Raw genomic sequence first — 23,931 nt, 5'->3', positions numbered from 1 at the left:
GTGCCCAGTCCTTTTATACCGTGGCGTGGCATGCACATCTTTGTCGCAGTTCATCTGTCCAGTCCTCTGCTTCCCTGGGTCACCCCGTCCCTTCTGTCACGAGCTGCAGTCCCAGCCTGCTACTTGGCCTTCCTCTCTTCAGTTGCTCCCATCACCCCCATGCCAATCAGTCTTCAGACCTTGCTGCCCTTCGTGCTTTGCATGGATAGAGGCTCTTCTGGCCGATGCCTTTCCCACTGGGGATCATGTGGGAATAACCGCCATCAGCTAGTGTGTACAGCTGTCTACCTGGCATCAGCACTGCCTGAGAGCCAAGCAGGCACGAGCATCCCCAGCTTCCAGGTGAGGAAAGCAAGGCTCAGAGAGGCACGGCGCGTGGCTCGTCACTCAGCTGGTGGTGGCCGGGGTAGGACTCTAGGTACAGTGCTGGAAGAGGTTCTGTGATAAAACAGAAGGCAGCTCTGGCCTTCCCTGCTTCCGGCAATGTTTGCAGAGATGGCTGCTTGAGTCTTCCTTCCCTTCCACCTGGCTCATACCTGGCTAAGAAGCCCGGGGCTGCTCACTCCTATGCACCCCTCCTCTGTGCAGCCCTGGGTCTCGGTGGTCAGTGTGGGGCCAGGCATGACTCGGGAGTTGGGCGATGGTGCGCACACTTTAGCAGGGACAGCGAGACCTCTGCCCTGGCCCAGGAAGGCAGTGAAGCTACGGGGTCAGAGACCCCTCTAATCTCCAAAGAAGCACAGCATGGGCAGAGAATGGAAGAGACCCCCAGTGGACCCCTCAGACATGCACCCCATGTTCCTCAGGGTGGGAGGGAGCCAGTAACCTTCTCCCTTATCACTGAAAGAGCCTTTCACTTCTGAGCAGCTTACCTGCGGACCGGCCCCACTCCCCACGCCTCCCCCGATCCTGCGCTCTTGATTCTTCATGGCTGGATTCCTCCCAATGCAACTCCCAGTTCCTCCCCACCTTGTCCCTAAAGTTGAAACACCCCCACGGGGTCAGAGGCAAGCAGGGCTAGCTCTCCAGATGATCCCACACATTTCATTCAGGGCTGCTGTGTTGACAGCTCATGAGCAGGCACAGGAGCTTGGGTGCACATCAGAGAGAGAAGTGGCCCTCCCTCTGGGGTCCTCCCAGGCCCTCTCTCACCTGTACCCGCTCCAGGGTGTGAGAGACTCACTGTGTAGACCGGTTCTGATGATACGTCTATAGTCTAGATGTGAATGGGGTGATGGTGAACATTTTCTCCAGGAGTGCAGAACTGGCAAGTTCCCTTGGCAGCCGAGCGGCTGCACCCTGATGAGTCAGCGGGAAGGCACCCCGCTTGAACTCATGTGTTTGATGGCTCTGAGATTCAGCATCCTAATATGAGAAATGGGGATTTTAACAGTACAACAGAAAATTATTTATTGGGGTGAGTCAACTCCTAGAATAATCCAAACAAGAACATTGTTATAACCATCATTTTTCAAAACTAGCCCATTGCATGAATCAAAGGGTTATTTGCTCTGGTGCTTTGTGCGTGGGATAGTATAATCTGCTGGCTGAAGTGATGAGTGTCACAGCAACCCAATCATATGCCACAGTCGGGGTGGCACGGATCAGTAAGGACAATGACAGTGATGTCAGAGCCAACTCTCAAGTAATGTACAAGTTGTCAGAATTCTCAGTCGTTTGTCTATTTTGGCAGAAAACAACTATTTTTAAGAGCGGATTATAACTATGCAAATATATACTTTGTAGCAGATTCTTTAATCCAGAAAAAATTAAGGGAATGCAACCAAGCAGAAGATGTTGGGGATGGATGAGTCTCTCTGATTAACGTGCTCTTTTGGTGCTAAGAAGTACAAACCACAGAGAACATCGGGGCTGACTCACCTGAGCGAATGACTTCTGTGTCCACCTCCGGGGGTGGTTGTGAGGAGTGAGTAACTGGTGTGTTCAGAGTGCTCAGCGCAGTGTCTGGTCCTTTGATGAGTGGCTGGTGCTGTTAGCCGCACTCGGGCGCAGGCGCAGGCGAGGAAGGGAGGAGACGCCCTGCAGAGCGGCAGGTGCAGGGGGGCGTGGGAGAGACGCTGACCCTTCAGCGCCCGCCCTGTGCTCTCTCTCCTCTCACGGGCTCTCCCTGCTGCTGTCTCCAGAACAGCTCTTTCCCCTCCTTTCCATTTTGCTCCATCTCAGGCCAGAAGGCAAAATGAATGTTCAGAAGACTATGCTCAGGGTAGAGGAAACCTGGTCCCAACTCTGCAGAGCCACGGCTAGCAGGGGTACCAGGCCAAAGGGGGTGAGGGGAGTGAGCTGCACACTCGGTCACAGAAGTGTTTGGTGGGTTTGAGTTCTGCACAGCATGGGCTTTCCACTTACTTAACTTCTCCCAGGGGACAATGATATAGTATAGTGTTAATGTGACTTAGAAGCCACAATCAGAGCCTCCCTACAAAAGAGGGAGTGTGTTGGAGGCTGGACGCTGGTCCTTCTGCCTCAGCCCCAGCACAGCTCTGACGGAGGGGGGCCCGCCTGGGGCCCCATTCCTCCTGCTTGGCTGGCGGCTGGCCCACGCTGAGGAAGATGGGGTGGGAAGGAGGCTGCTGTGGCCATGCCCAGCGTGGGAAGTTGTGGGTCTTATTGTTGGAGCGGGTAGGGAAAGCAGCATCGATTTATAAAAGTGAGGGAAGGGAGGGGCTTCTCACTAATGACCTTTCCTGGCATCACTACCAAGGCTGGAAGCAGGTATTTGTAGATAAGATGATAAAGCTTAGAGAGGTCAGGAAACGCCCTCAGGGTCTGTGCCAGCACACAGGGGCGGGCGGTCCCCCCAGGACTCATCAGCACCTCTGCGGGCTCTCAGCTGCATGAAGGTGAGGTGAGCCCTGAGCAGAAGGGCCCTGTGAGGACAGAGCAAAGGGCAGGGCTCGGTGAGGGCCACACTCAGGGGACAGGAAGCAGCAGCAGCAGTGAAGGAAACCGAGTCCTGGATGCCTGTGGCTGCCATAACAAAGTACCGCAAACTGAGCAGCTTAACACAATACGGATTTATTCTCTGACAGTTCTGGAGGCTAGAAGTTTGAAATCAAGGTATCTGTAGGGCTGGTTCCTGCTGGAACCTCTGAGAGCATCCATTCCATGGCTCTCTCCTAGCTTCTGGTTGCTGTCAGAAATCCATGGCGATTCTTGGCTTGTAGCCGCATAACTCCAGTATCTACCTCCATCTTCACGTGGCTTTTTGCTCTGTCTTTCCTGTCTTCTCTTTTCTGTCTCCTGTAAGGACACTCATCTTTGGACTGAGGACCCACTCTAATGCAGAATGCTCTCATCTCAAAACCCTTACCGTACTACATCTGCAATAACCCTTAGTTTAAATAAGGTCACATTTGAGGTTCCAGTGGACCCGTCTTTTGGTGTCCACAATTCAACCTATTTCCCTGAGGGAGCACAAAGCAAGGAGGAGAGTGACAGATAAGACCCTAGCAAAATGCTAGAAGCCAGCAACTTCGACGCAACAGTGTCATCTTGTCCCTGAGTGGTAGACAGGGACACATCTCTTCCCTGGCAGCACTGAAAAGGGTTTGATCTTCCTCAAGACAGAGGAACAGGTGCATCTGTAGGAATCTTTCGAGCCCCAGGTCTGGCTGTCAACAGAAGACCTTGATGATCTGCCCCTCTCAGTGGGGGGCCTCACGCGAGTAAATGAGATGATGCCAATCCTCGGGGGAAGTTGCTAAGGGTCTGACCAGATCACTCTTGATTAATGCCAGAAGAACGTGCAGATGTTGCATGGTGGTGGAGGGACCAGCTTGTGGGCAGCACTCTGAGAGCCACTGGACCAGGTCACCTAGGAGCAGATTGTCTCTAGCCTCTAGATTCTTCCCGGATAAAGTCCACGGGGACCTCCACATTCCCGCTGCTCCAACCCAGTGCCGTGCCCTGGGCAAACTGGGAACCTCAGCACTCTCCAGGGAGGCAACATTTTTCCAGTAACCAAAACACGTGGCTCATGTGCCACACAGCCCCTTCTTTCCCTTGACCACAGTCTGGTTCTCACATGAAGCCACTCCCCCATCCCCACGGATAAAAGGACCACAGCCTAGCGTATCTAGTGAGTCGTTCCCTCCTTAACTGCTCTAAGAGTGTCGGCTTCTTGCCTCTGTTCTTCTCTTGACCAGATCTCTCTGCTTCACAGTTCTGTCCTTAGATTCTTTATATGAGTTGCTGATGGGCAGGGAGAGAAACTCCCTGCCCATCAGCAACTCATATAAAGAGAAACTCTCTTTATATGAGTTGCTGATGGGCAGGGAGAGCAGAAGCGGGTGACAGGGTAGGGGTAGAGGTTATCAACAGACACTGAGAGACAATTGTCCTTTTCCCTAAAACCAAAGCAGTTTTCCCTAGCAAAATGGCTGAGAACATGGGCACAGGCAGGGACTCAGGTGGCTGGGGCTTAAGTCTTATCTCCACTGTCTTTGTGCCCTTAAGTAGTCGCCTTTTTTTATCTCAGTCTCTTTATTTGAAAAATGAGGATAGTGACTGTTTCCACCTGCTGTGGCTGCTGTAAGGAAGGCATGAGATGGCACAACATTTAACAACGGTGCCTGGCACATCGGAGGGTCTCCGTCAGCGTCCACCCCTCCCACCGGGACTGCTACCACAAAGACATTTTTCTATATGGGGTGGCATTTCTGCCTTGGTGTTATTATATGTGCTGTGCCCTGTGGGAACACCTTCGCCCAAATCTTTCACCTTTTATACCTAATTCCAGCTCGCCCTCCTAGAATCATCTCGAGTCGCCCCTCAAAGCATGATACATAACACGTTTTATTCAGCAGCAATTAAATGTCAAGCAGTCTTCTTAAAGGTTTACTGATATTATTACCAAGCTTAATCCTTCTGACAGCCTTATGAAATCAGTAGTGCTCTCTGCTTTTACCGGTGAGGAAACTGAGGCTTGGGGACCATGATCCCAAGTCTGTCTGGTTTCCAGCTTGCACTCGTGTGTCACTCCACCAACTCCTGCCCACCCTGGGCCCACTTAGCGGCTTGAGCATCAGCCGGGAGTTTGCCAGTCTGTCTCTCTGGAGGGCAGGGCTCTACCTTATTCCCTTCTAGAATTGCGTGTTGGCAGCACATAGTCTTAGCTCAAAGCGTGTTACTGACCTGGACAGGCCTTGGTCCCTCGGGGATCCCCTTGCCCTCCCTGAGGCTCAGGTCTCCCATGTTCTGGACGGTCCACATGTCCATGATGCCATTGAGAGAAAAATGCATAGCGTTTGATTCCATCGTCAACAGAAATGGCCATTCTCAGGGGTTAAGATGTGGCCTTTGCAAAAAGCAAAACCCAACCAACTGCCTTATCTTATTGGTCCATCCCCAGTTTGTTTTTTGCATGTTTTCAGTCTCTTCAATGGCCCAGTGTGTTAATCTCTATGTTTTATGCTTTGCCACACAAACAGGCAGGGCTACGGGTGGAGGGGGCTGGCGGCTGTGGAAACTGTGAGGAAGACAACAGCACCAAGGCCTGTAGGGACATTGGGGTCCTGCGTCCGTAGGGACACTGATGCCGCTCTGTCCCTCACAGTGGCTTGAGTCAGTGCCAGCAGAGGCCTCAACTTTAAAGGAAAAGAGGCATGGCCTTCTCCAGTCATGGAATGGCAATGTGTGTATGCCCTGCATGCAGTAGGTGCTCAATAAGTGTTTGCTTGGATTTATGTCCTCCATTCTAGACAGCAAAGGAAGGAGACAACAGTGATTGCAGGGTCAACCAGTCCCCTTTCAGTCATCTTTTAGGGACCAGTGGCTCTTTGGGGTCATCCCCCCACCTCCCTTAATAATCCCTCCTCCTTCCCAGTGGCTCGATCACACGTAGCACGCAGGACGGCTGAGCCCGGCTGGAAACACGGGCTCAGGCAGGGAGGTCAGGAGAGGGCTGGGATGGCATGTGCACACCCACGGAGGACAGCAGTGATCAGACCAGTCATCAGTGCAGGGATTCCGGATCCCGGTCAGCAGATCTGGGTCAGGCCACCTGCGTCAGAGTCACCTGGAAGCTGGTTGCAAATGCCCGTTTCTGACCTCGCCACAGGGATGTCTCACTCAGTAGATAATAACCTCTCCAGCTGGTTCTGAAGTACAGCCAGATTTGAGAATGCTTGCTCTGGTCTAGCCAAGGAAGGACGTGACTTGCCCAAGGTCACACAGTGGCCAGTCACCGGCACAGTTGGGGCCACTCCAAGCCTGTGTTCGTTCTGCTGCTCTCTGTGTGTTTCGGATTTAGGACATGTATCTGAGTCCAATAAAAACCAAAATAAATCCCTTTTAGTTTATCTGTGGTTTTCTATGATTCATACCTCAGCCTCTGTTCATTTATGCAAACCGCTGAGAATGGACGTTATGTATATATTTTTACTCCCCGATCTGAGCTCTTCTAAGCAACCGGGCTCCCATCCTCGGTGCTGTCGGGACTCCGGGCAGTCTATTCCTCTCTCAGAGCTCTTTTCCTACGTGTGCTGCTGGGCCCCTCTTGCTCAGTGACCCTGAGGGGACTCCTGTTCCCCTTGGCCTGGCCTTGGTGGGGCTCAAGATTGGCCAGGCCTTCCTTAAATGCAACCCAGAAGAAGCGGTCAATTGTTCTGACTCACCTCAGATCCCAGGGGGATTGCGTTTTCCAAACAAACTTGAAAATAGCTGCTCAGAAAGCCCTGCAGCTCGAGGAGCCGGTGTCAATTCAGTTCAACTCAACAGCCATTCATTAAAGGCCTCCCAGGCTCAGGGCCCCTGCGTGGTGAGGATGTGGAGATGGATGAGTGAGGCATAGCGGCGCCCCCGCCCCGGGGCATCCTCTGTCTCCCCACATTCCGGTAAGTCATGAGCCGTTTAGCATTCTGTGTGGACTTCGCACACCCAACAAGTCAGGCCCGGATACGGGCTGGCAGGACCCTGGCTGACCAGGAAGGATCAGACTTATTCCACCTGTGGTGCCTGGACCTGCGTCAGCCTGTCTCCAAGGCTGGGCCTCTCCAATCGGTGATGAGGGGGCCCCAGCTAACGACCTCCCCAGACAGACCCCCAGCACCTCTCTGTTGATGTGGCCCCTATCCACACGCTAATGTGAAGAAAAGTGACGTGAGGGCAAGAGCACTGGTCCACACCCGGCAGTTCTGTTTCTACATAGCCATGTGACCTTGAGCAGCTGAGCCCAGTCTCCTTAACTGTCACATCGTGGAAGAGGCCCCTGCACGGCTCCTGGGAATTTGGGTTTAAATGAGATAATGCACTTGAATAAGTGGAATGAGTTGTAAAACACAACACAAAGTATCGTGTTATTATAATCATTAATTGTTCATTCTCGAAAGGACTTTAGAAGTGACCTCATCCGGTGGTTTTCAAAATGATTTTTTGGACTGTGGAATCCTTTCCCAGAATGAACTCAATAAGTAAAACAGGGAAACAAAAGAAGAAAACCTGGCACCGCTCTGATGGGGAGGCCGTCCGCCTGGTGAGGGCAGGTGTGAGGGGCGGCTTGCTCAGGGCCAGCCTTGCTGGGTAGCAGGGCCGACGCGAGCAGTCTGGTCTTCAGAGTCCCCGTCCAGGCTTGTCCCGTACCATCGGATTGCCCTCCACAGGAAAATCCAAGTTTATAGAAAAGAAAAATTTAAGAGCATTGCAACAAGGTTCATCTCAGGGCTGCTTCTAAATATCAGCTCTCTGAGCTCATGTAAGAGATTGAAAAAATTAAAATTAGGCAGAGATGATGAAATCAGTATTAGGTCAGTCCGAAATGAAGGTGAGTGAAGATGGAAGTGCTTTAGGATTTTATTTATACAGTGCCCTTCAGGACCATACGCGTCGTGCATAGGGAAGTTCACCTGTAATCTCTTTTTCTCTCTCCCCACTAGGCCACAAACATCAGAAACAGGTGTGTGTGTGTGTGTGTGTGTGCGCGCGCGCGCGCACGTGCGTACACACAGGGTCACACATATCACTTCTTTCACCCTGGCACGCCCCTCACAAACAGGGGGATGGCCATAATTTATTCACTGACATAGTTATTAATTCACTGACCAGAGAGATACAAAACAGAAACTGAATAAAGCAATGTGCTTGCCTTCAACGAGCTACTGCCTAAAGGAAAAGAAAAAGGAGCAAAATGCTCCTTCTCAACAGTGGTTGCTGTGATCTGTGATAAAGGTACATGGGGCTGCCCCAGGCTTGATGCCACCCAAGGAGTGGGGGAGAGTCAGGGAAGCTCATTGGAGTAGACAATTCCTAAGATGAATCCCGAAGGTCAAGTAGGAGTCCGGCTGAAGGGATGGGGCAGGAGACAAGATTGAAGGGATCTTCGGGCAGAGTGAACAGGGCTTTTCTTCAGGACCTGAAATGAGTAAGGATAGAGCATAGAGAGTGGCTGACGGGTTGGAGGCAGGAGAGTTGATGATATACCTTCATCAATCATGTCACAGACTTCAGATTGATTCGGGTCTATTGATCCACTAGAAGGGTAGTACATTTGCAGTGGAGACGCCTACACCCCAAACTCCAGGGGCTCAGCGGTAGTGTTTGAGATGGGAGATACCGCTTCGTTAGAACGTGGAGTAGGAAACTGCCTTCCCATCCATCAGGGCTATGCACAAAAGCAGAGGGCATCCCATTCCCCCACACTGATGTAATTTCAGTGTTTGCCAGAGGGGGTTCTGGGAAATACCACTCTTTGCAAAGAGAGAATCTGGGGGAAAGTGTTTAAGAAAAGCTGCCTGCTGCATTTTCCTTGTAGACACTCATAAAGCACATTAGCATATTAAGGCTCTGAGAAGTCCTGCAGTAAAGCAACCAATCTAACATTGTCATGTGGCTCAAATTTATTTTAAAACTTTTCCCCCTCACACCACTGTTAAAAACCTCACAGAACACTTGGAAAAGCTGGATAGTCTTCCCCAGGCCTCCAGCTAGAGACCGTTGAGAGCAGAGAGCATCCTGGGTTATGGGGTTTGGGGTCTGGCCCTCATTCCTTGGGCATACTCCTGTGTGGGAACTGTGGAGCATCTCTGAGCAGACAAGAGCTGCTGTGGCTGGTGCTGGCAATACTGACCTCATCGTTGTGGGTCGTGTGGCCACCCCTCCCCACTTGGATCTAAAATCCTCAGCCAAATGCCTGGTTGTGGCTACATCTGAGGCCAAGAGTCCATGACTAACTTCTCCAAAAAGCAGCTGAAGTTAGTAAGCAGAGCTCTAGACCCCAGATCAGCAAAGCCATCAGACTACATCAGCTCTGTGTCCTCCGGTTTTACTCTGGCTTTCAAAGGACTCAGGCACTTCAGTGGGGCAGCAAGCTCTGCCCTGGTTCACCCGCCCATTGAATGAGCCAGTGACATGCAGGCATGGCTGCATTTGGTACACAGGGTGCCCCAGGGCAGGCTGGGCTGACACAGTGGAAAAGGCCAAGAGGCAAGGCTTCAGAAGAGTCGACACAGACCCAGACACACAAGTATCTTCCAGAGAGCCCCAGCCCATGAGCTGCCCTCCATGACATGGCCACAGCGCCTGAACATGCCGCTTCTGTCAGGCCAACCTTCTCCCTCCCCCTGCCCACCCCAGCCCAGGATTCTGACCCACGGGGCATTTGGTCAAAGAGCATGTGCAGCTCTTCAAGGAGGAGCCACCACTTCCCCTCACAAGTGTCCACTATGAGTGCATGTTAAGCCCTTGTTAACCTACCGGTGTGCTGCACTGTCCAACCTCTTGGGATAAGTTTTGTGTTGACTCCTCAATATCTGAAGAGATACGTCCTTTCCTTTAGTCTTAAACCATCTCATTTCCAGTCTCAAGGACTGCACCTGACCTCTGGTAACTGGTAAGAGGACCTTGTGTATTCTGAGTGAATCCCTTCCTTTATAATGTTGATTATGATCTCCGTGATTTCGTCTTTCCAGGCTGAAGACATTCTCCCATTGATTCATTAGCTCATATCTATCTGTTATTCATTCAGTTATTCATCTAGTCCACAAATATTTATTGAGAATCCCCTAGGTACCAGGCATTTTCTAAGTGCTGGAAATGGTGAATAGAACAATCCCTGCTCTCTTAGGGTAGATAATAATTTGTTTTAAAGTAAAAGATTCAATGTGACATGCAAAGTAATGTGCTAGGCCCTCAGGAAGCTTTCGAGGAGAATAAGGTAAAGATGTAAATAATGGATATCTTGTTTGAGAATTGTTGCTTACAAAGGACGGAACTCCACTCATACTAGCTCAATTAAAAAAAGTGGAGGATACTGTTAAGAATCGGATGTCCCACAAAATAAAGGGCAGGAACCAGAATCAGCCCTAAAAGCCACCATCTCTTTCGGGTACATGCACATTCTCATTCAGTCATCATTTTTATGCAGGACAGGGCAAATCTCCCCACGCGACGGGAGACCAAGCCCTGCACCAAGAGAAGAGGAGGGGCCTTTGACCGAGAGTGAAGAAAGAATTCAACACGCGCCAAAGTTAGAGTCAAAAGGAAAGTTTATTAGAAAAGGGGGTCACACCCCACAGACAGAGTGTGACAGAGAGTGCGTGGGACAGGGAGAGACAGTAAAGGCACTGAGAGGGACCCTGAGTGTTCAGGGAATTCAGCTTACATGTCACTCTTTAGTTCCCATTTCCTTTGATATGAAGAATATGCAGTGTGAAAAGGTAAGAATATGTAGAGTGAAAGGCCTGCTGGCAGTTCCCAGCCTTTAATCCATAGGTTCCCCATGGTTTCAGCCAGAGGGAATGACTCTTGGTTCCTGTTTCCCCTTCACAAGTGTGAGGAATGGGTCGTTAACAATCCCAGCAGAAATCTTCCTTTGTTCTGAAGGTGTCCTCCTGGCCTGGCTGCAGGGCTGATCAGCACATTGCCCTCTCTGAATGTGGCTTGATTAACATTTTAATTCTCTTGCCTCCTTCCTACATTACTTTCTCCCTTCCTCCCTCTTTTTCTCATTCCTCCCCTGTCTTACCTTCCTTCCTTGGTCCCTTCATCTCTCCTCCCTTCTCTAAGGGCTAGGGGGGCGATATTTTATATCTCTACTATAAATGGACACAAGATAGAGTGTGATTAGAGAGGAAGTCTGGTGCGAGTGAATACAGTAAGGTCTATTAGAGTTGGGAGGATAACTTAGAGCTCCATGAAATCAGGGAAGGCGTTCTGGCAGAGGTGCTGTTTGAGTGGAGTGAGGAGGATTTGGATGCCTGGTGGAGAGCAGGGGCCTTTCCCAGAACAGAGAACCCCGTGAGCGGCATGGAGGTGGGAGACTGCCAACTGAGAGGCTATACTACAGGAGCAGATTGGATGGGGCTGATGGTGCCCAGCAGAGGCAGGGTTATAAATTCACAGCTGGGCAGGGCAGGGATTGGAGAAATACTGCCCAGTGGAGGTCAGAAAGCCACCCTCTCACTGGGAACCAACAGGCCTTGAAGATTTAACTAGGTGGCAAGAGGAGTGGCAGCTCCACCCCACCCCCACCCGTTACTGACCCAAGTGTAAAGTCATCCAGTGACAGGAGCTTTGATGGAGAAGATAGATAACAGGTGTGAGCCTCCAGTCTGCCAGCGGCTTACTGATTGATTGCCGGCATCAAGCAGTTCAGTGTTTGTTGGGTTCCTCTGTATTTATTGCCACTTTAAAGTGACCATCTTGTCGGTCATATCTGAGCCAAACTCCAGGGGCTCAGCGGTAGGGTTTGAGATGAGAGATACCGCTTCGTTAGAACGTGGAGTAGGAAACTGCCTTCCCATCCATCAGGGCTATGCACAAAAGCAGAGGGCATCCCATTCCCCCACACTGATGTAATTTCAGTGTTTGCCAGAGGGGGTTCTGGGAAATACCACTCTTTGCAAAGAGAGAATCTGGGGGAAAGTGTTTAAGAAAAGCTGCCTGCTGCATTTTCCTTGTAGACACTCATAAAGCACATTAGCATATTAAGGCTCTGAGAAGTCCTGCAGTAAAGCAACCAATCTAACATTGTCATGTGGCTCAAATTTATTTTAAAACTTTTCCCCCTCACACCACTGTTAAAAACCTCACAGAACACTTGGAAAAGCTGGATAGTCTTCCCCAGGCCTCCAGCTAGAGACCATTGAGAGCAGAGAGCATCCTGGGTTATGGGGTTTGGGGTCTGGCCCTCATTCCTTGGGCATACTCCTGTGTGGGAACTGTGGAGCATCTCTGAGCAGACGAGAGCTGCTGTGGCTGGTGCTGGCAATACTGACCTCATCGTTGTGGGTCGTGTGGCCACCCCTCCCCACTTGGATCTAAAATCCTCGGCCAAATGCCTGGTTGTGGCTACATCTGAGGCCAAGAGTCCATGACTAACTTCTCCAAAAAGCAGCTGAAGTTAGTAAGCAGAGCTCTAGACCCCAGATCAGCAAAGCTATCAGACTACATCAGCTCTGTGTCCTCCGGTTTTACTCTGGCTTTCAAAGGACTCAGGCACTTCAGTGGGGCAGCAAGCTCTGCCCTGGTTCACCCGCCCATTGAATGAGCCAGTGACATGCAGGCATGGCTGCATTTGGTACACAGGGTGCCCCAGGGCAGGCTGGGCTGACACAGTGGAAAAGGCCAAGAGGCAAGGCTTCAGAAGAGTCGACACGGACTCAGACACACAAGTATCTTCCAGAGAGCCCCAGCCCATGAGCTGCCCTCCATGACATGGCCACAGCGCCTGAACATGCCGCTTCTGTCAGGCCAACCTTCTCCCTCCCCCTGCCCACCCCAGCCCGGGATTCTGACCCACGGGGCATTTGGTCAAAGAGCATGTGCAGCTCTTCAAGGAGGAGCCACCACTTCCCCTCACAAGTGTCCACTATGAGTGCATGTTAAGCCCTTGTTAACCTACCGGTGTGCTGCACTGTCCAACCTCTTGGGATAAGTTTTGTGTTGACTCCTCAATATCTGAAGAGATACGTCCTTTCCTTTAGTCTTAAACCATCTCATTTCCAGTCTCAAGGACTGCACCTGACCTCTGGTAACTGGTAAGAGGACCGTGTGTATTCTGAGTGAATCCCTTCCTTTATAATGTTGATTATGATCTCCGTGATTTCATCTTTCCAGGCTGAAGACATTCTCCCATTGATTCATTAGCTCATATCTATCTGTTATTCATTCAGTGATTCATCTAGTCCACAAATATTTATTGAGAATCCCCTAGGTACCAGGCATTTTCTAAGTGCTGGAAATGGTGAATAGAACAATCCCTGATCTCTTAGGGTAGATAATAATTTGTTTTAAAGTAAAAGATTCAATGTGACATGCAAAGTAATGTGCTAGGCCCTCAGGAAGCTTTCGAGGAGAATAAGGTAAAGATGTAAATAACGGATATCTTGTTTGAGAATTGTTGCTTACAAAGGACGGAACTCCACTCATACTAGCTCAATTAAAAAAAGTGGAGGATACTGTTAAGAATCGGATGTCCCACAAAATAAAGGGCAGGAACCAGAATCAGCCCTAAAAGCCACCATCTCTTTCGGGTACATGCACATTCTCATTCAGTCATCATTTTTATGCAGGACAGGGCAAATCTCCCCACGCGACGGGAGACCAAGCCCTGCACCAAGAGAAGAGGAGGGGCCTTTGACCGAGAGTGAAGAAAGAATTCAACACGCGCCAAAGTTAGAGTCAAAAGGAAAGTTTATTAGAAAAGGGGGTCACACCCCACAGACAGAGTGTGACAGAGAGTGCGTGGGACAGGGAGAGACAGTAAAGGCACTGAGAGGGACCCTGAGTGTTCAGGGAATTCAGCTTACATGTCACTCTTTAGTTCCCATTTCCTTTGATATGAAGAATATGCAGTGTGAAAAGGTAAGAATATGTAGAGTGAAAGGCCTGCTGGCAGTTCCCAGCCTTTAATCCATAGGTTCCCCATGGTTTCAGCCAGAGGGAATGACTCTTGGTTCCTGTTTCCCCTTCACAGGTGTGAGGAATGGGTCGTTAACAATCCCAGCAGAAATCTTCCTTTGTTCTGAGGGTGTCCTCCTGGCCTGGCTGCAGGGCTGATCAGTACATTGCCCTCTCTGAATGTGGCTTGATTAACATTTTAATTCTCTTGCCTCCTTCCTACATTACTTTCTCCCTTCCTCCCTCTTTTTCTCATTCCTCCCCTGTCTTACCTTCCTTCCTTGGTCCCTTCATCTCTCCTCCCTTCTCTAAGGGCTAGGGGGGCGATATTTTATATCTCTACTATAAATGGACACAAGATAGAGTGTGAATAGAGAGGAAGTCTGGTGCGAGTGAATACAGTAAGGTCTATTAGAATTGGGAGGATAACTTAGAGCTCCATGAAATCAGGGAAGGCGTTCTGGCAGAGGTGCTGTTTGAGTGGAGCCTTGGGGTGAGGAGGATTTGGATGCCTGGTGGAGAGCAGGGGCCTTTCCCAGAACAGAGAACCCCGTGAGCGGCATGGAGGTGGGAGACTGCCAACTGAGAGGCTATACTACAGGAGCCGATTGGATGGGGCTGATGGTGCCCAGCAGAGGCAGGGTTATAAATTCACAGCTGGGCAGGGCAGGGATTGGAGAAATACTGCCCAGTGGAGGTCAGAAAGCCACCCTCTCACTGGGAACCAACAGGCCTTGAAGATTTAACTAGGTGGCAAGAGGAGTGGCAGCTCCACCCCACCCCCACCCGTTACTGACCCAAGTGTAAAGTCATCCAGTGACAGGAGCTTTGATGGAGAAGATAGATAACAGGTGTGAGCCTCCAGTCTGCCAGCGACTTACTGATTGATTGCCGGCATCAAGCAGTTCAGTGTTTGTTGGGTTCCTCTGTATTTATTGCCACTTTAAAGTGACCGTCTTGTCGGTCATATCTGAGAACCTGGGTGGTGCCATCAGAAAGCTCTGGGCTGGGAGCTTCCTGGAGAAGGTAGGGTGAGTTATGTAGTTATATATCATCTGCACCCAGAGGTTAAAAAACATGTCCTTTCAAGGCTTCTGCCTTTTTTGTGTCAGCAGGAGAATTCATTTTAAGCATCTGCAGTGAGCCAGTGCTTTTGCATAAGCAATCTTGTGCTGGCTTTACCCCAAGTCAGAAAAGTAGGGATTTCTTCCTACTTCGTAAGGGGGAAATTGAGACTCAGAAGTTAAGATACCTGTCTGAGGTCACACAGCTAGGTGGCTGAGCTGGGACAATATCTGAACTCAAAGCCCATCCTCCTGGTATGCCACCACGTGTGCCTCCCCAACACCTGGGAGTCCTGTGGCAAGTCCTTGGAACCAGTTCGGGGTTGGTCTGAGGCTGCCCAGAGCACAGGGGTTTCCAGACTGCGGTGATGCACAATTACTACTGTCCCTTCCACAGTCCTCTCCAGGACTCCTCATTGAGCTCAAACCAGTGATTTACGTTAAAAAAGGACGACCTGCTGCAGGTTGCTTCCTGCAAGTTCAGATACGGGATGCGCCAAACATGTCCCTGAGGGTACCCGCCACATACAGTATAAGCCAGAAATGACAGGGCTCTCCCATACTCAGATGTCCGCCCAGGAGAAAGCTCTATGATATGTAGCTTACTCTGCCCTCAGAGCCAGATGCATGAGACTGTAATTGCCGTCTGTCCATCCTCCGCATGACGCATTGTCATCGTCAGGAGGTACCTACTGGGCATCTAATGGATCTGGGATTTAATGGCTTGGGTATAAGCTCCCTATAGAAAACACATCTGTTATGTGACATTTAACTACTCTGAGCCTTGCTTTCCATTTCTCTAAAATGGGGATAATATGTGCCCCGATGACCTTGATAGCGCTATTATAAGGAATACATGAAATAACGTTAAACTCCCTTACAAACTGCAGAGCGCTGTCCAGTGTTTGTTATTGTTAGGACAAGCTCATGTGCAAAATCATGGGCCTTTCTTTCCTATTAGCTCCTTGAGGACAAGGAGGGCTTCTGTGTGAGACCAGCTCTAACTTCTCACAGCTAAACGCATTCACTTAGGGTCCAGGTCTGCACGTGGCAATGGCAGTCGGAGCGGTAGCCCCGCCTGAGGACGTGACTGAACTTTCTTGCCCTGGAGAGTGGTTGAGACGAGATGTGCTCAAACTTCCATGCATCATATCACCTGGAGAGTTTCTTAAGTTACAGAGTCAAGGGGCTTCCTGTCTGAAGATTCAGATGCAGTAGGTCTAAGGCGGGGTCAGAAAAATGACCTTTGAAAAGCTCGCCAGGTGATGCTGCGCTGCGCGCAGGGAGGGTGAAAGGGGGCTCCAGCTCGGAGGCCGAGACAAGGCTATTTGGTACCTCCAGCCTTCTGGCATGTGGGGGTGGAGAGGTTGGGGGTTTATTTCTCTTGAAGAGGACGAGGGCAAGAGTCTTTCTTGCTGTTGGAAAGCTGAGAAGAGTGTCAAGAAAAGGCAGTGATGACAGTCGCTGAGAAAAGCCCCAGGAGGCCTTGCAGGGGTGGGAACGGACGTGAGCCTCAGCCCTTGGGGCCGGGGGCTGGAAGCCCATTGCTATGCCAGGCAGAGGGGCCGAGCGGCCCGATAACACAGTGTGTCGCTCTGTCTCACCGCAGATCGTCTTCCGGAAGATCAGCGACGTGAAGCGGGAAGAGGAGGAGCGCAGGAAACGGAAGAACGAGGCGCCCCTGATCTTGCCCCCGGATCACCCCGTCCGGCGGCTCTTCCAGAGGTTCCGACAGCAGAAAGAGGCCAGGCTGGCGGCCGAGAGGGGCGTCCGGGACCTGGACGACCTGGACGTGGAGAAGGGCAGCGTCCTCGCGGAGCACGCCTCGGCCAACCACAGCCTCGTGAAGGCCAGCGTGGTCACGGTCCGCGAGAGCCCCGCCACGCCCGTGTCCTTCCCGGCGGCCTGCCCCTCGGGGGTGTCGGACCACGCCAAGCTGCACGCACCCGGGTCCGAGTGCCTGGGCCCCAAGGCGAGTGGGGGCGACTGTGCCAAGCGCAAAGGCTGGGCCCGCTTCAAAGATGCTTGTGGGAAGGGCGAGGACTGGAACAAGGTGTCCAAGGCCGAGTCCATGGAGACACTCCCCGAGAGGACCAAGGCGTCAGGGGAGGCCACACTGAAGAAGACGGACTCGTGCGACAGCGGCATCACCAAAAGCGACCTGCGTCTGGACAGCGTCGGCGAGGCCAGGAGCCCCCAGGACCGGAGCCCCATCTTGGCGGAGGTCAAGCATTCTTTCTACCCCATCCCCGAGCAGACGCTGCAGGCCACCGTCCTGGAGGTGAAACACGAGCTGAAGGAGGACATCAAGGCCTTGAACACCAAAATGACAAATATCGAGAAGCAGCTCTCTGAGATACTCAGGATATTAACTTCCAGAAGGTCGTCTCAGTCTCCTCAGGAGTTGTTTGAAATATCGAGGCCCCAGTCCCCAGAATCAGAGAGAGAGATTTTTGGAGCGAGCTGAGAGGGCCGTTAAAAAAAAAAAAAAACAGTCAAAGACAAAAAACCCGACCACCCTGCCCTGGACGCCACCCCCACCACACACACCTACATGACCAACAACTTTAAAAGTAGGCTTTTCCTGACATAATCAAAGTGGGACCAGTCGCTTAGGCACACAACCTCTTTTTCCCTGTCTGGGAAAAGATACGGGAAGAGGAGCGTGCCATCGCCCTGCAAGATGGCAGCTGCATCCGAACTGTCTTTGCACAATTTTGGAAGAGGGGGCATGCTGTCTAAAGGGTAGTTCCCTTCATTTTTAATTTTTTACTGTCGTGATATTTGTAAAAGATGAAAACTACCAGAAAAGAGCAGCAGCCATTTGGGGATTGGTGGGGGGAGCACCGAGAACCCCTCATGTATATACCACGCGGGGCTCCTCCGCCAAGACCCCCAAAGTTGGCCGCGGGCACAGGGATCTCCCAGCATTCCCTGTCCTTGTACAGCCTGCGTCTGACGTCACCGTATATTTTCCTACAGTCGTCATTTGTTAACAAGCTTGGGACGAGGGGAGCTTGAGAGGGAGGGTTGAGCCTGTCACCTTGCCGTCTGTAATGGTTAAGGGCCAAACAGCGGCTGAGGCGCTGTGGGTTCCTCCCACGAACACCAAGAGCCGGGACTCCTCAGGCCTCCTCAACCCGGGGAGCTGAGCAGAGCCGAAGAGCTGGAGAGGAGCCCTTGGGATTCGGAGATTCTCCGCAGCCCACTTCTATGGGATGGCCTGGGGGAGGGCTCTGGAGGCGCCAGATGAATCTCTGGCCTTGCTCCATGCCACTGGCCTCATCGCACAGGCCCTTTTGCTTCTTTTCCTTCTCAACCTCTTCCTCACATGTTCCTGTGGCATTCCTCAGGTTATGGAGCATCATCGGCAGGAAGGGCAATGAGCCCAGAGTTGCTTTATTAGCAAAGCAGACACCCAGACACACACACACACACACACACACACACACGCAACCTCAGAAAAATGATTGTAGCTAGTGTTGTTTATATTATAATTCTCATTGGGATTGTCCTTCAGAAGTTTGTACTTTGTCCTCTGCATGGGGTCATTCTAGGACACTCGGAAGCCAGACATGGCCTTACTTTAAAGCTAATCTCTTTATCTCCTACAAGAGTCAGTAGGACTTCAAGAGAAACCGTGAAAAGATTACAGGGCCATGATCGTACTTGCTTCAACAGCTGGAAAAAGAGAACGAGGCAGTGGCTTTTCCGGCTGTCTCTGTATGGTGATGGAGAGGGGTGGCCGTGCAGCTGTGGTCTGCGGGGCAGGTCCGAGCTCAGAACTATGGTCATAGAAATGCCTGCGGGTCACCCATGTCCCTATGCCAGGGTGCTCAGGGACATTCCACTGCCTCATAGTCACTTGGGGTCAGGTCATTCCCATGCTCGAGCTTTCAGTGGTGTCAGGCGAAGGAAAGAGAAGCAGTCTCTCATAGGCAGTGGGGCTAGCCCTGGTGATGCTCTGTAGAGATGAATCAGGACCCTAAAACTTGGCAAGCAAGGTCAGAAGTCCAGCTCTAAGAACTCAGCTTTGCATGAAATCAGGAGTGCGGGTGGTCTGGACTGTTAGGGACAGCATGGAATCCCAGGTACCGACCTTTGCACGTTACGTTGCAGCAACCCCATCCTTGGCACCTCTGCCTGGCGTTGTTTTACTAAAGAGAGTCTGGATTCCAGTGCTGATTTCCCTGAGCACTGAAGGGAACCCGACAGTTTGGGGCCTGCCCTACCAAAGATATTCCGTGTCTCCGAAGCCTCCTGTCTGGGCCTACCTGCCTACCTGCTCAGTGGCCATGACATGGACCCAGGACTTGGCCTTCAGTTGTCTGTGCAGAATGGGGCTGTCTTCTTCTGACTCTAAGGGTTGGTGCAGATGGCCCCAGGGAGCAGAGTCTGGAGGTCAAGGCCGGGATCCTTCCCTAGAGGCCCCACACACTCATGCTGCTCTTCTCCTGAGACTTACAGAGGTGGCCCCTGGCTTCTTGAGGCTGAGAAATTAGACTCGGCCTCAGATGGCAGCATACAAAAAGAGGAAGTGAAAATTCCCGAATCATGATCGTGACTCTGGATAAAGCCGTGGGGCTTTCAGCCTCACTTTAACTTAAGAAGCTGCCAACTGCTCCTCGTGGCAGAGACTGTAGAATATCTGGAATCCCATCTGCCAGCTGCCCCTGAAACGAAAATGTTCTAGTTTGCCATTCCCTAAACATGCTCCTTAACCTGCTTCTGAAGTTTTGCACCCACTACTTTTAAGGCAGGGCAAGGGCCCTAACTCTAACATTCAGCCTCAGAAGCACCTGCCCATCTTTCCGGGGACTTGATGACAGGTGCCGGTCCAGCACCCTACAGGCCAGTGTAGAAAGGCCTTTCCGCCTCCCTTCAGCTGTGCCTGAGGGGCACAGGTGTCTATTCAGAAATGACTCCCCATCTGGGCCTGAGACAAAGATGCTGATGCATGAGGCTTTGAAGCTCAGACTTCTTCGGGAGAAGAAAATGAAGCTTCATGAATGTACTCCCAGGATGGATTCCTAGCACTCAAACTAGGCTCGACCGAAGCCCAGATCTGCTCATCTTGGGGTCACAGGGCCCACAACACGTGCTCCTGTGGGTGACGGTGAGAGTACCACGGTTGTGGCTGTATATGCTCTTGTTCTCCATTTAAGGATTTTAAGGATTTTTGCTATAATTGTTTTTTTCTGGGGGGAAAAAAAAAACTTTTTAAATGAGCCAAACCTTTTCTTTCACATTAATGACATGCACTTGGCCACAGGCTGCTTCGTGCTAACTACCTATTCTCTCCTGGATGTTGCTCTAGGTTCCCGAGCAAGGACCACGAGCTTCAGATACCACTGACTGAGCCTTCCACTATAAATCATTTAATTAAGTGTTCTCCAGCAAGCATGTGGACTAATTGATAAAGAGCAGAGAAGCCTGGTTGTTAAGTTTGAATTATAATATTGAATTCTTCAACAGATCTATGAGGACCCTTGATTACCTTGGGAAAATCGTTTACTCTAGCTTTTTCAGCTTTGGTCCCTAGGATGTAAGATGTCAGTTGTTTAGCAGGATCCTCAGAAAAGCCTACTTTTAAAAGGGAGTCTTAATAGGCATAGTTGGTAAGGTTTTAACACTAAAGAAGGATGTTCAGATAAAGGAAGGGGGTTAGAATAGGGCAAAAATAGATAGAGAGGAGGTAGAATCAAGGATTAGGGGAACCATGGCTGGTGAGGCTGAGGAAAAGGCCCCGGATGCTTTTAAATCTCCTTTATTTGCTTCAACTAACTTAGTATTTTGTAAAGAGACAATTTTAGAACCCTGAATGTTTAGAAGCCTCTAGGTACCCAGTAAAATAGCCATTCCATTCGGGCTCTTTAGTTCTATTACCTGGTCTTCTAATATAGTCTGGAGGAAAACGAATTAGGGGAGATCGAGAGTTTGCATCATGGCCATTGAGGTTCTAGATTATATTTAGTGAGGTTGGTCCATTTAGTCAAAAATGCACATGAAGTGAAACTATAATTTTTTTTTTAACATAAAGTCGACGGGGGTCCCTGAAGAAGAACCACTCTTAGAGCATTTACATGACTGGATTCTCATTTCTCACAGGTTTTAAGAGCGAAAGAAAAAATCCCAAATAGCCTGAAGGGGGCGCTTTCAGGGTTGAGAGTTGTGTTTTGTTTTACAGTGACAGCGTGCCTTTCATGGGACATTTTCCTCCTGGCTGACAGCCTTTGCCCTAGTTGTCCCACCGATGACCAGGTGTCTCCTGCCACACAGAAATTTTCCTGGCAGTTGGCAGGCATCCTAATATCAGTCTGGCCTGTGCGTGACCAACTTATCCTCTCACAGAATCTTTTGCTTTGGAGACCAAAGTCTCTCGTGAGAAGGTAGATTTATTTGCTTGACCCATGCCCACTGCCATTATTTTTAATTTTTGCTCTCAAGAATTCCAAAGTACTTATACCAAAATTCAGTGCACTTCTGCCAAATAAACAAACAAGTACTTATCAAAAAGGATGAACTCTTAAACGGAAAGAGTGAAGCATTTACTTGGGTCCCGGATAAAGTCAGGGAGCTCAAGCAAAGAGAGAGAGCTCAGAACCCGAGAGCAGACTCACCAAACCAGAAGTGACGGAGACTCACAGGAGCGGTGAGCATAAAGGGCTCCATTCCGAGGGTCTTCATCCTTTGGGGGTATTTTCCTTCGAGTCCCACTTCTCATGCCAAGGAATGTCACCTAAATAAAGAGGCAAGCCCAAAATTGTCAAAAAAAGATGAGTTTATTTGGGAATAGCAGAGGAATTGCAATTTAGGACTCACCTGTAGCATGCTGTGGTTTGCTTGGCCTGAATTTGAATTCCTCTGCTATTTCCTAAAACTCACTTTCTTTGACAGTTTTGAGCTTGCCTCTATTTAGAGCAACAAAGCCAACTGTCAAACTTTTGTCCAAGCCTGTGTGGGGACCAAATGAACGCCTTAGGAATACCAGGTGTAGGAAGAGCATGGCGTCGTCTCCCCTTGTTGCACTGACCACCGTATGGCATATGCACCCCCTGGGGAATTTTAGGAGCCCTAGTGGAGATGCAAGTTCGCGTGCATTTGATGCATGGACTGTACAGTGTTTTGCAATAAAGATGTTTAGCCTTAAGACCCTTGAATGGAACTCCAACTGTGATGGAGCTGCCAACACTTTCCCCTCTCCTCCCTCCTCAAAGAGTGTCGCTTAAAGAGGAGGCCCACTGAGGGCACACTCGGCCCCCAGACTGCCTCTCTTCTGTCACTTAATCATTGTACTGTCTTCTCACTCGCTTCAATAAAGATTATCTTCACCAGCTCTTGTGCCCTCCAACTGGAGATTTCACTGTCCTCTCAGCACCAACTGCAGCCATCAGAGCACCGGTGTCTCACCCAAGGTGTCCCTGTGGAGAAGTTTTCGTTTTCATGCCCCACAGTTCAAAAGAATCAATGTGAATCTGCCTGAAGCTTAGTTTCACTTGAAACTTCATTTTCATGCGAGTATATCAGACTTATTCTGGAACCTGCAGAACTGGACTTGAAGAACCTCCAGGTGCCGGACCCGGTGGGCGCCCTCCCCGCCGCCGGTAAGCTTTTCTTAGAGCCATTGTCTCTATCTGTAACTTCTGGATCCATTAGTTGTTCAATGAGAAGTTCACGGATCTTGCGTCAGGATATGAACTGCTCTGACGTTAAGAATGATGCACCCTGCCCCCAATGAATGTATTCTCTTAATATTCAGACATTGTATTTGTGCATCAGTTGGAGACTGTCCACACCCCGATATTTTGCCGACACTGCAAGGACACCTCTACTCAAGAGCAGTTTGTCATTCCGGGGCTTCTCCTTATATTAACACTCTTTCCATTGAGTCCTGCCAAATCCTTCATTGGGTTTTTCTTTTTCCTTTGCATCTGTCACTTTGTCCAAATGAGCATGAATAAAGAGAAGTGCAACTGAGCTGATACTATTTTTGTGGCCAGCTGAGGATGCTGCCAGGAACTCCACTGTATGTCTGCAACTTTGGGGGTGTTAAGAAGAACACATGGGCCCCGTCACTGATGATATTCCCTTCTCAACATTTTTAAACAAGCACAAATGATATTTGTAAAAAAAAAAAAAAAAAAAAAAAAGTTTGACTTTATTTATTATGGTAATAAACTATTTTATACATGACATTTGCTTTTGCCTTTCCTTATATAATTTCAAGCCATTGCATGGGGTGTTCTGACCAAAGAACAGGGATGGTACTTTCTATTGCTTTTCAAGAGCTGGGAGAGCTCTAATAATTGCAGTTTCGGGAGATCTTAAAATTCAAGAGACACCAAGATCGCGTGTCAGGGTACTGCATAGCGAGAAAACGGTGGTGAAGGCCCTTTGCAATATAACCCAGAAATAGGGCTGTATTTGCTATACCAGAGGCTTTACAACCTGGTATCATTGGCAAAATGTGGTACATTGACGTAACAAATAGATATTGATCTACACTTAGAAGTGAACTTTTTAATTTTGAACAATTAGGGTTGAAATTTGTAGAGGATACATGAATGCTTCCCTGCCTTTTAAAACATAGTGTAAAAAACAACTGCATCTTCTCAGAATGACTCAGCATCAACAATAGGAGTTTGATCTGTGTTTTAATTCATTGGTGGTCTCAGAAGCTATTAAAGTAGAGGATGCTTGGCCCTAAATCAGTCCTAGACGCTGTGTCAGTTCTATAGTTTTAGTGGGTATTGCTTCTCGCTCATGACAAACTCCACGACACCACCAGCCTGAGCTGTTATTGGAGGCCAATGGACCACGTTGCAAAAAGGACACTTTACTTTTCATGGACAGTGGAATTTCGGGAATGAGGCCTCTCTGAGCTGCAGGTCATATCCAGGCCTCTGCTTGATCTCACAGGGCTGCAGTGTGAACACAGTATTTTTAACGATGTTCTTCCCAAACCCTGTCATTTAACTACATTGCAGCAAAACATAATAAAAATAATTTAAGG

The 23,931-nt window shown here is 49.9% G+C and overlaps 1 protein-coding gene across 1 annotated transcript in view; it reads left to right on the top strand.

The window, feature by feature from the left end:
• The window catches only part of KCNH1 (potassium voltage-gated channel subfamily H member 1), a 109,933-nt gene extending 86,009 nt beyond the window's left edge, over nt 1-23,924 (top strand). Inside the window, 1 exon segment of the mRNA XM_023537968.1 lies at nt 16,528-23,924. Coding sequence (XP_023393736.1) covers nt 16,528-17,385 — 858 coding nt within the window. The 3' untranslated portion in view covers nt 17,386-23,924.
• Nucleotides 23,925-23,931: the final 7 nt, after the last annotated feature.

The sequence above is a fragment of the Pteropus vampyrus genome, unplaced genomic scaffold, assembly GCF_000151845.1.
Source record: "Pteropus vampyrus isolate Shadow unplaced genomic scaffold, Pvam_2.0 Scaffold207, whole genome shotgun sequence".
Classification (NCBI taxonomy): domain Eukaryota; kingdom Metazoa; phylum Chordata; class Mammalia; order Chiroptera; family Pteropodidae; genus Pteropus; species Pteropus vampyrus.
Note: the sequence above shows the minus strand (reverse complement) of the source record. Positions and strands in the feature narration are given on the sequence as shown.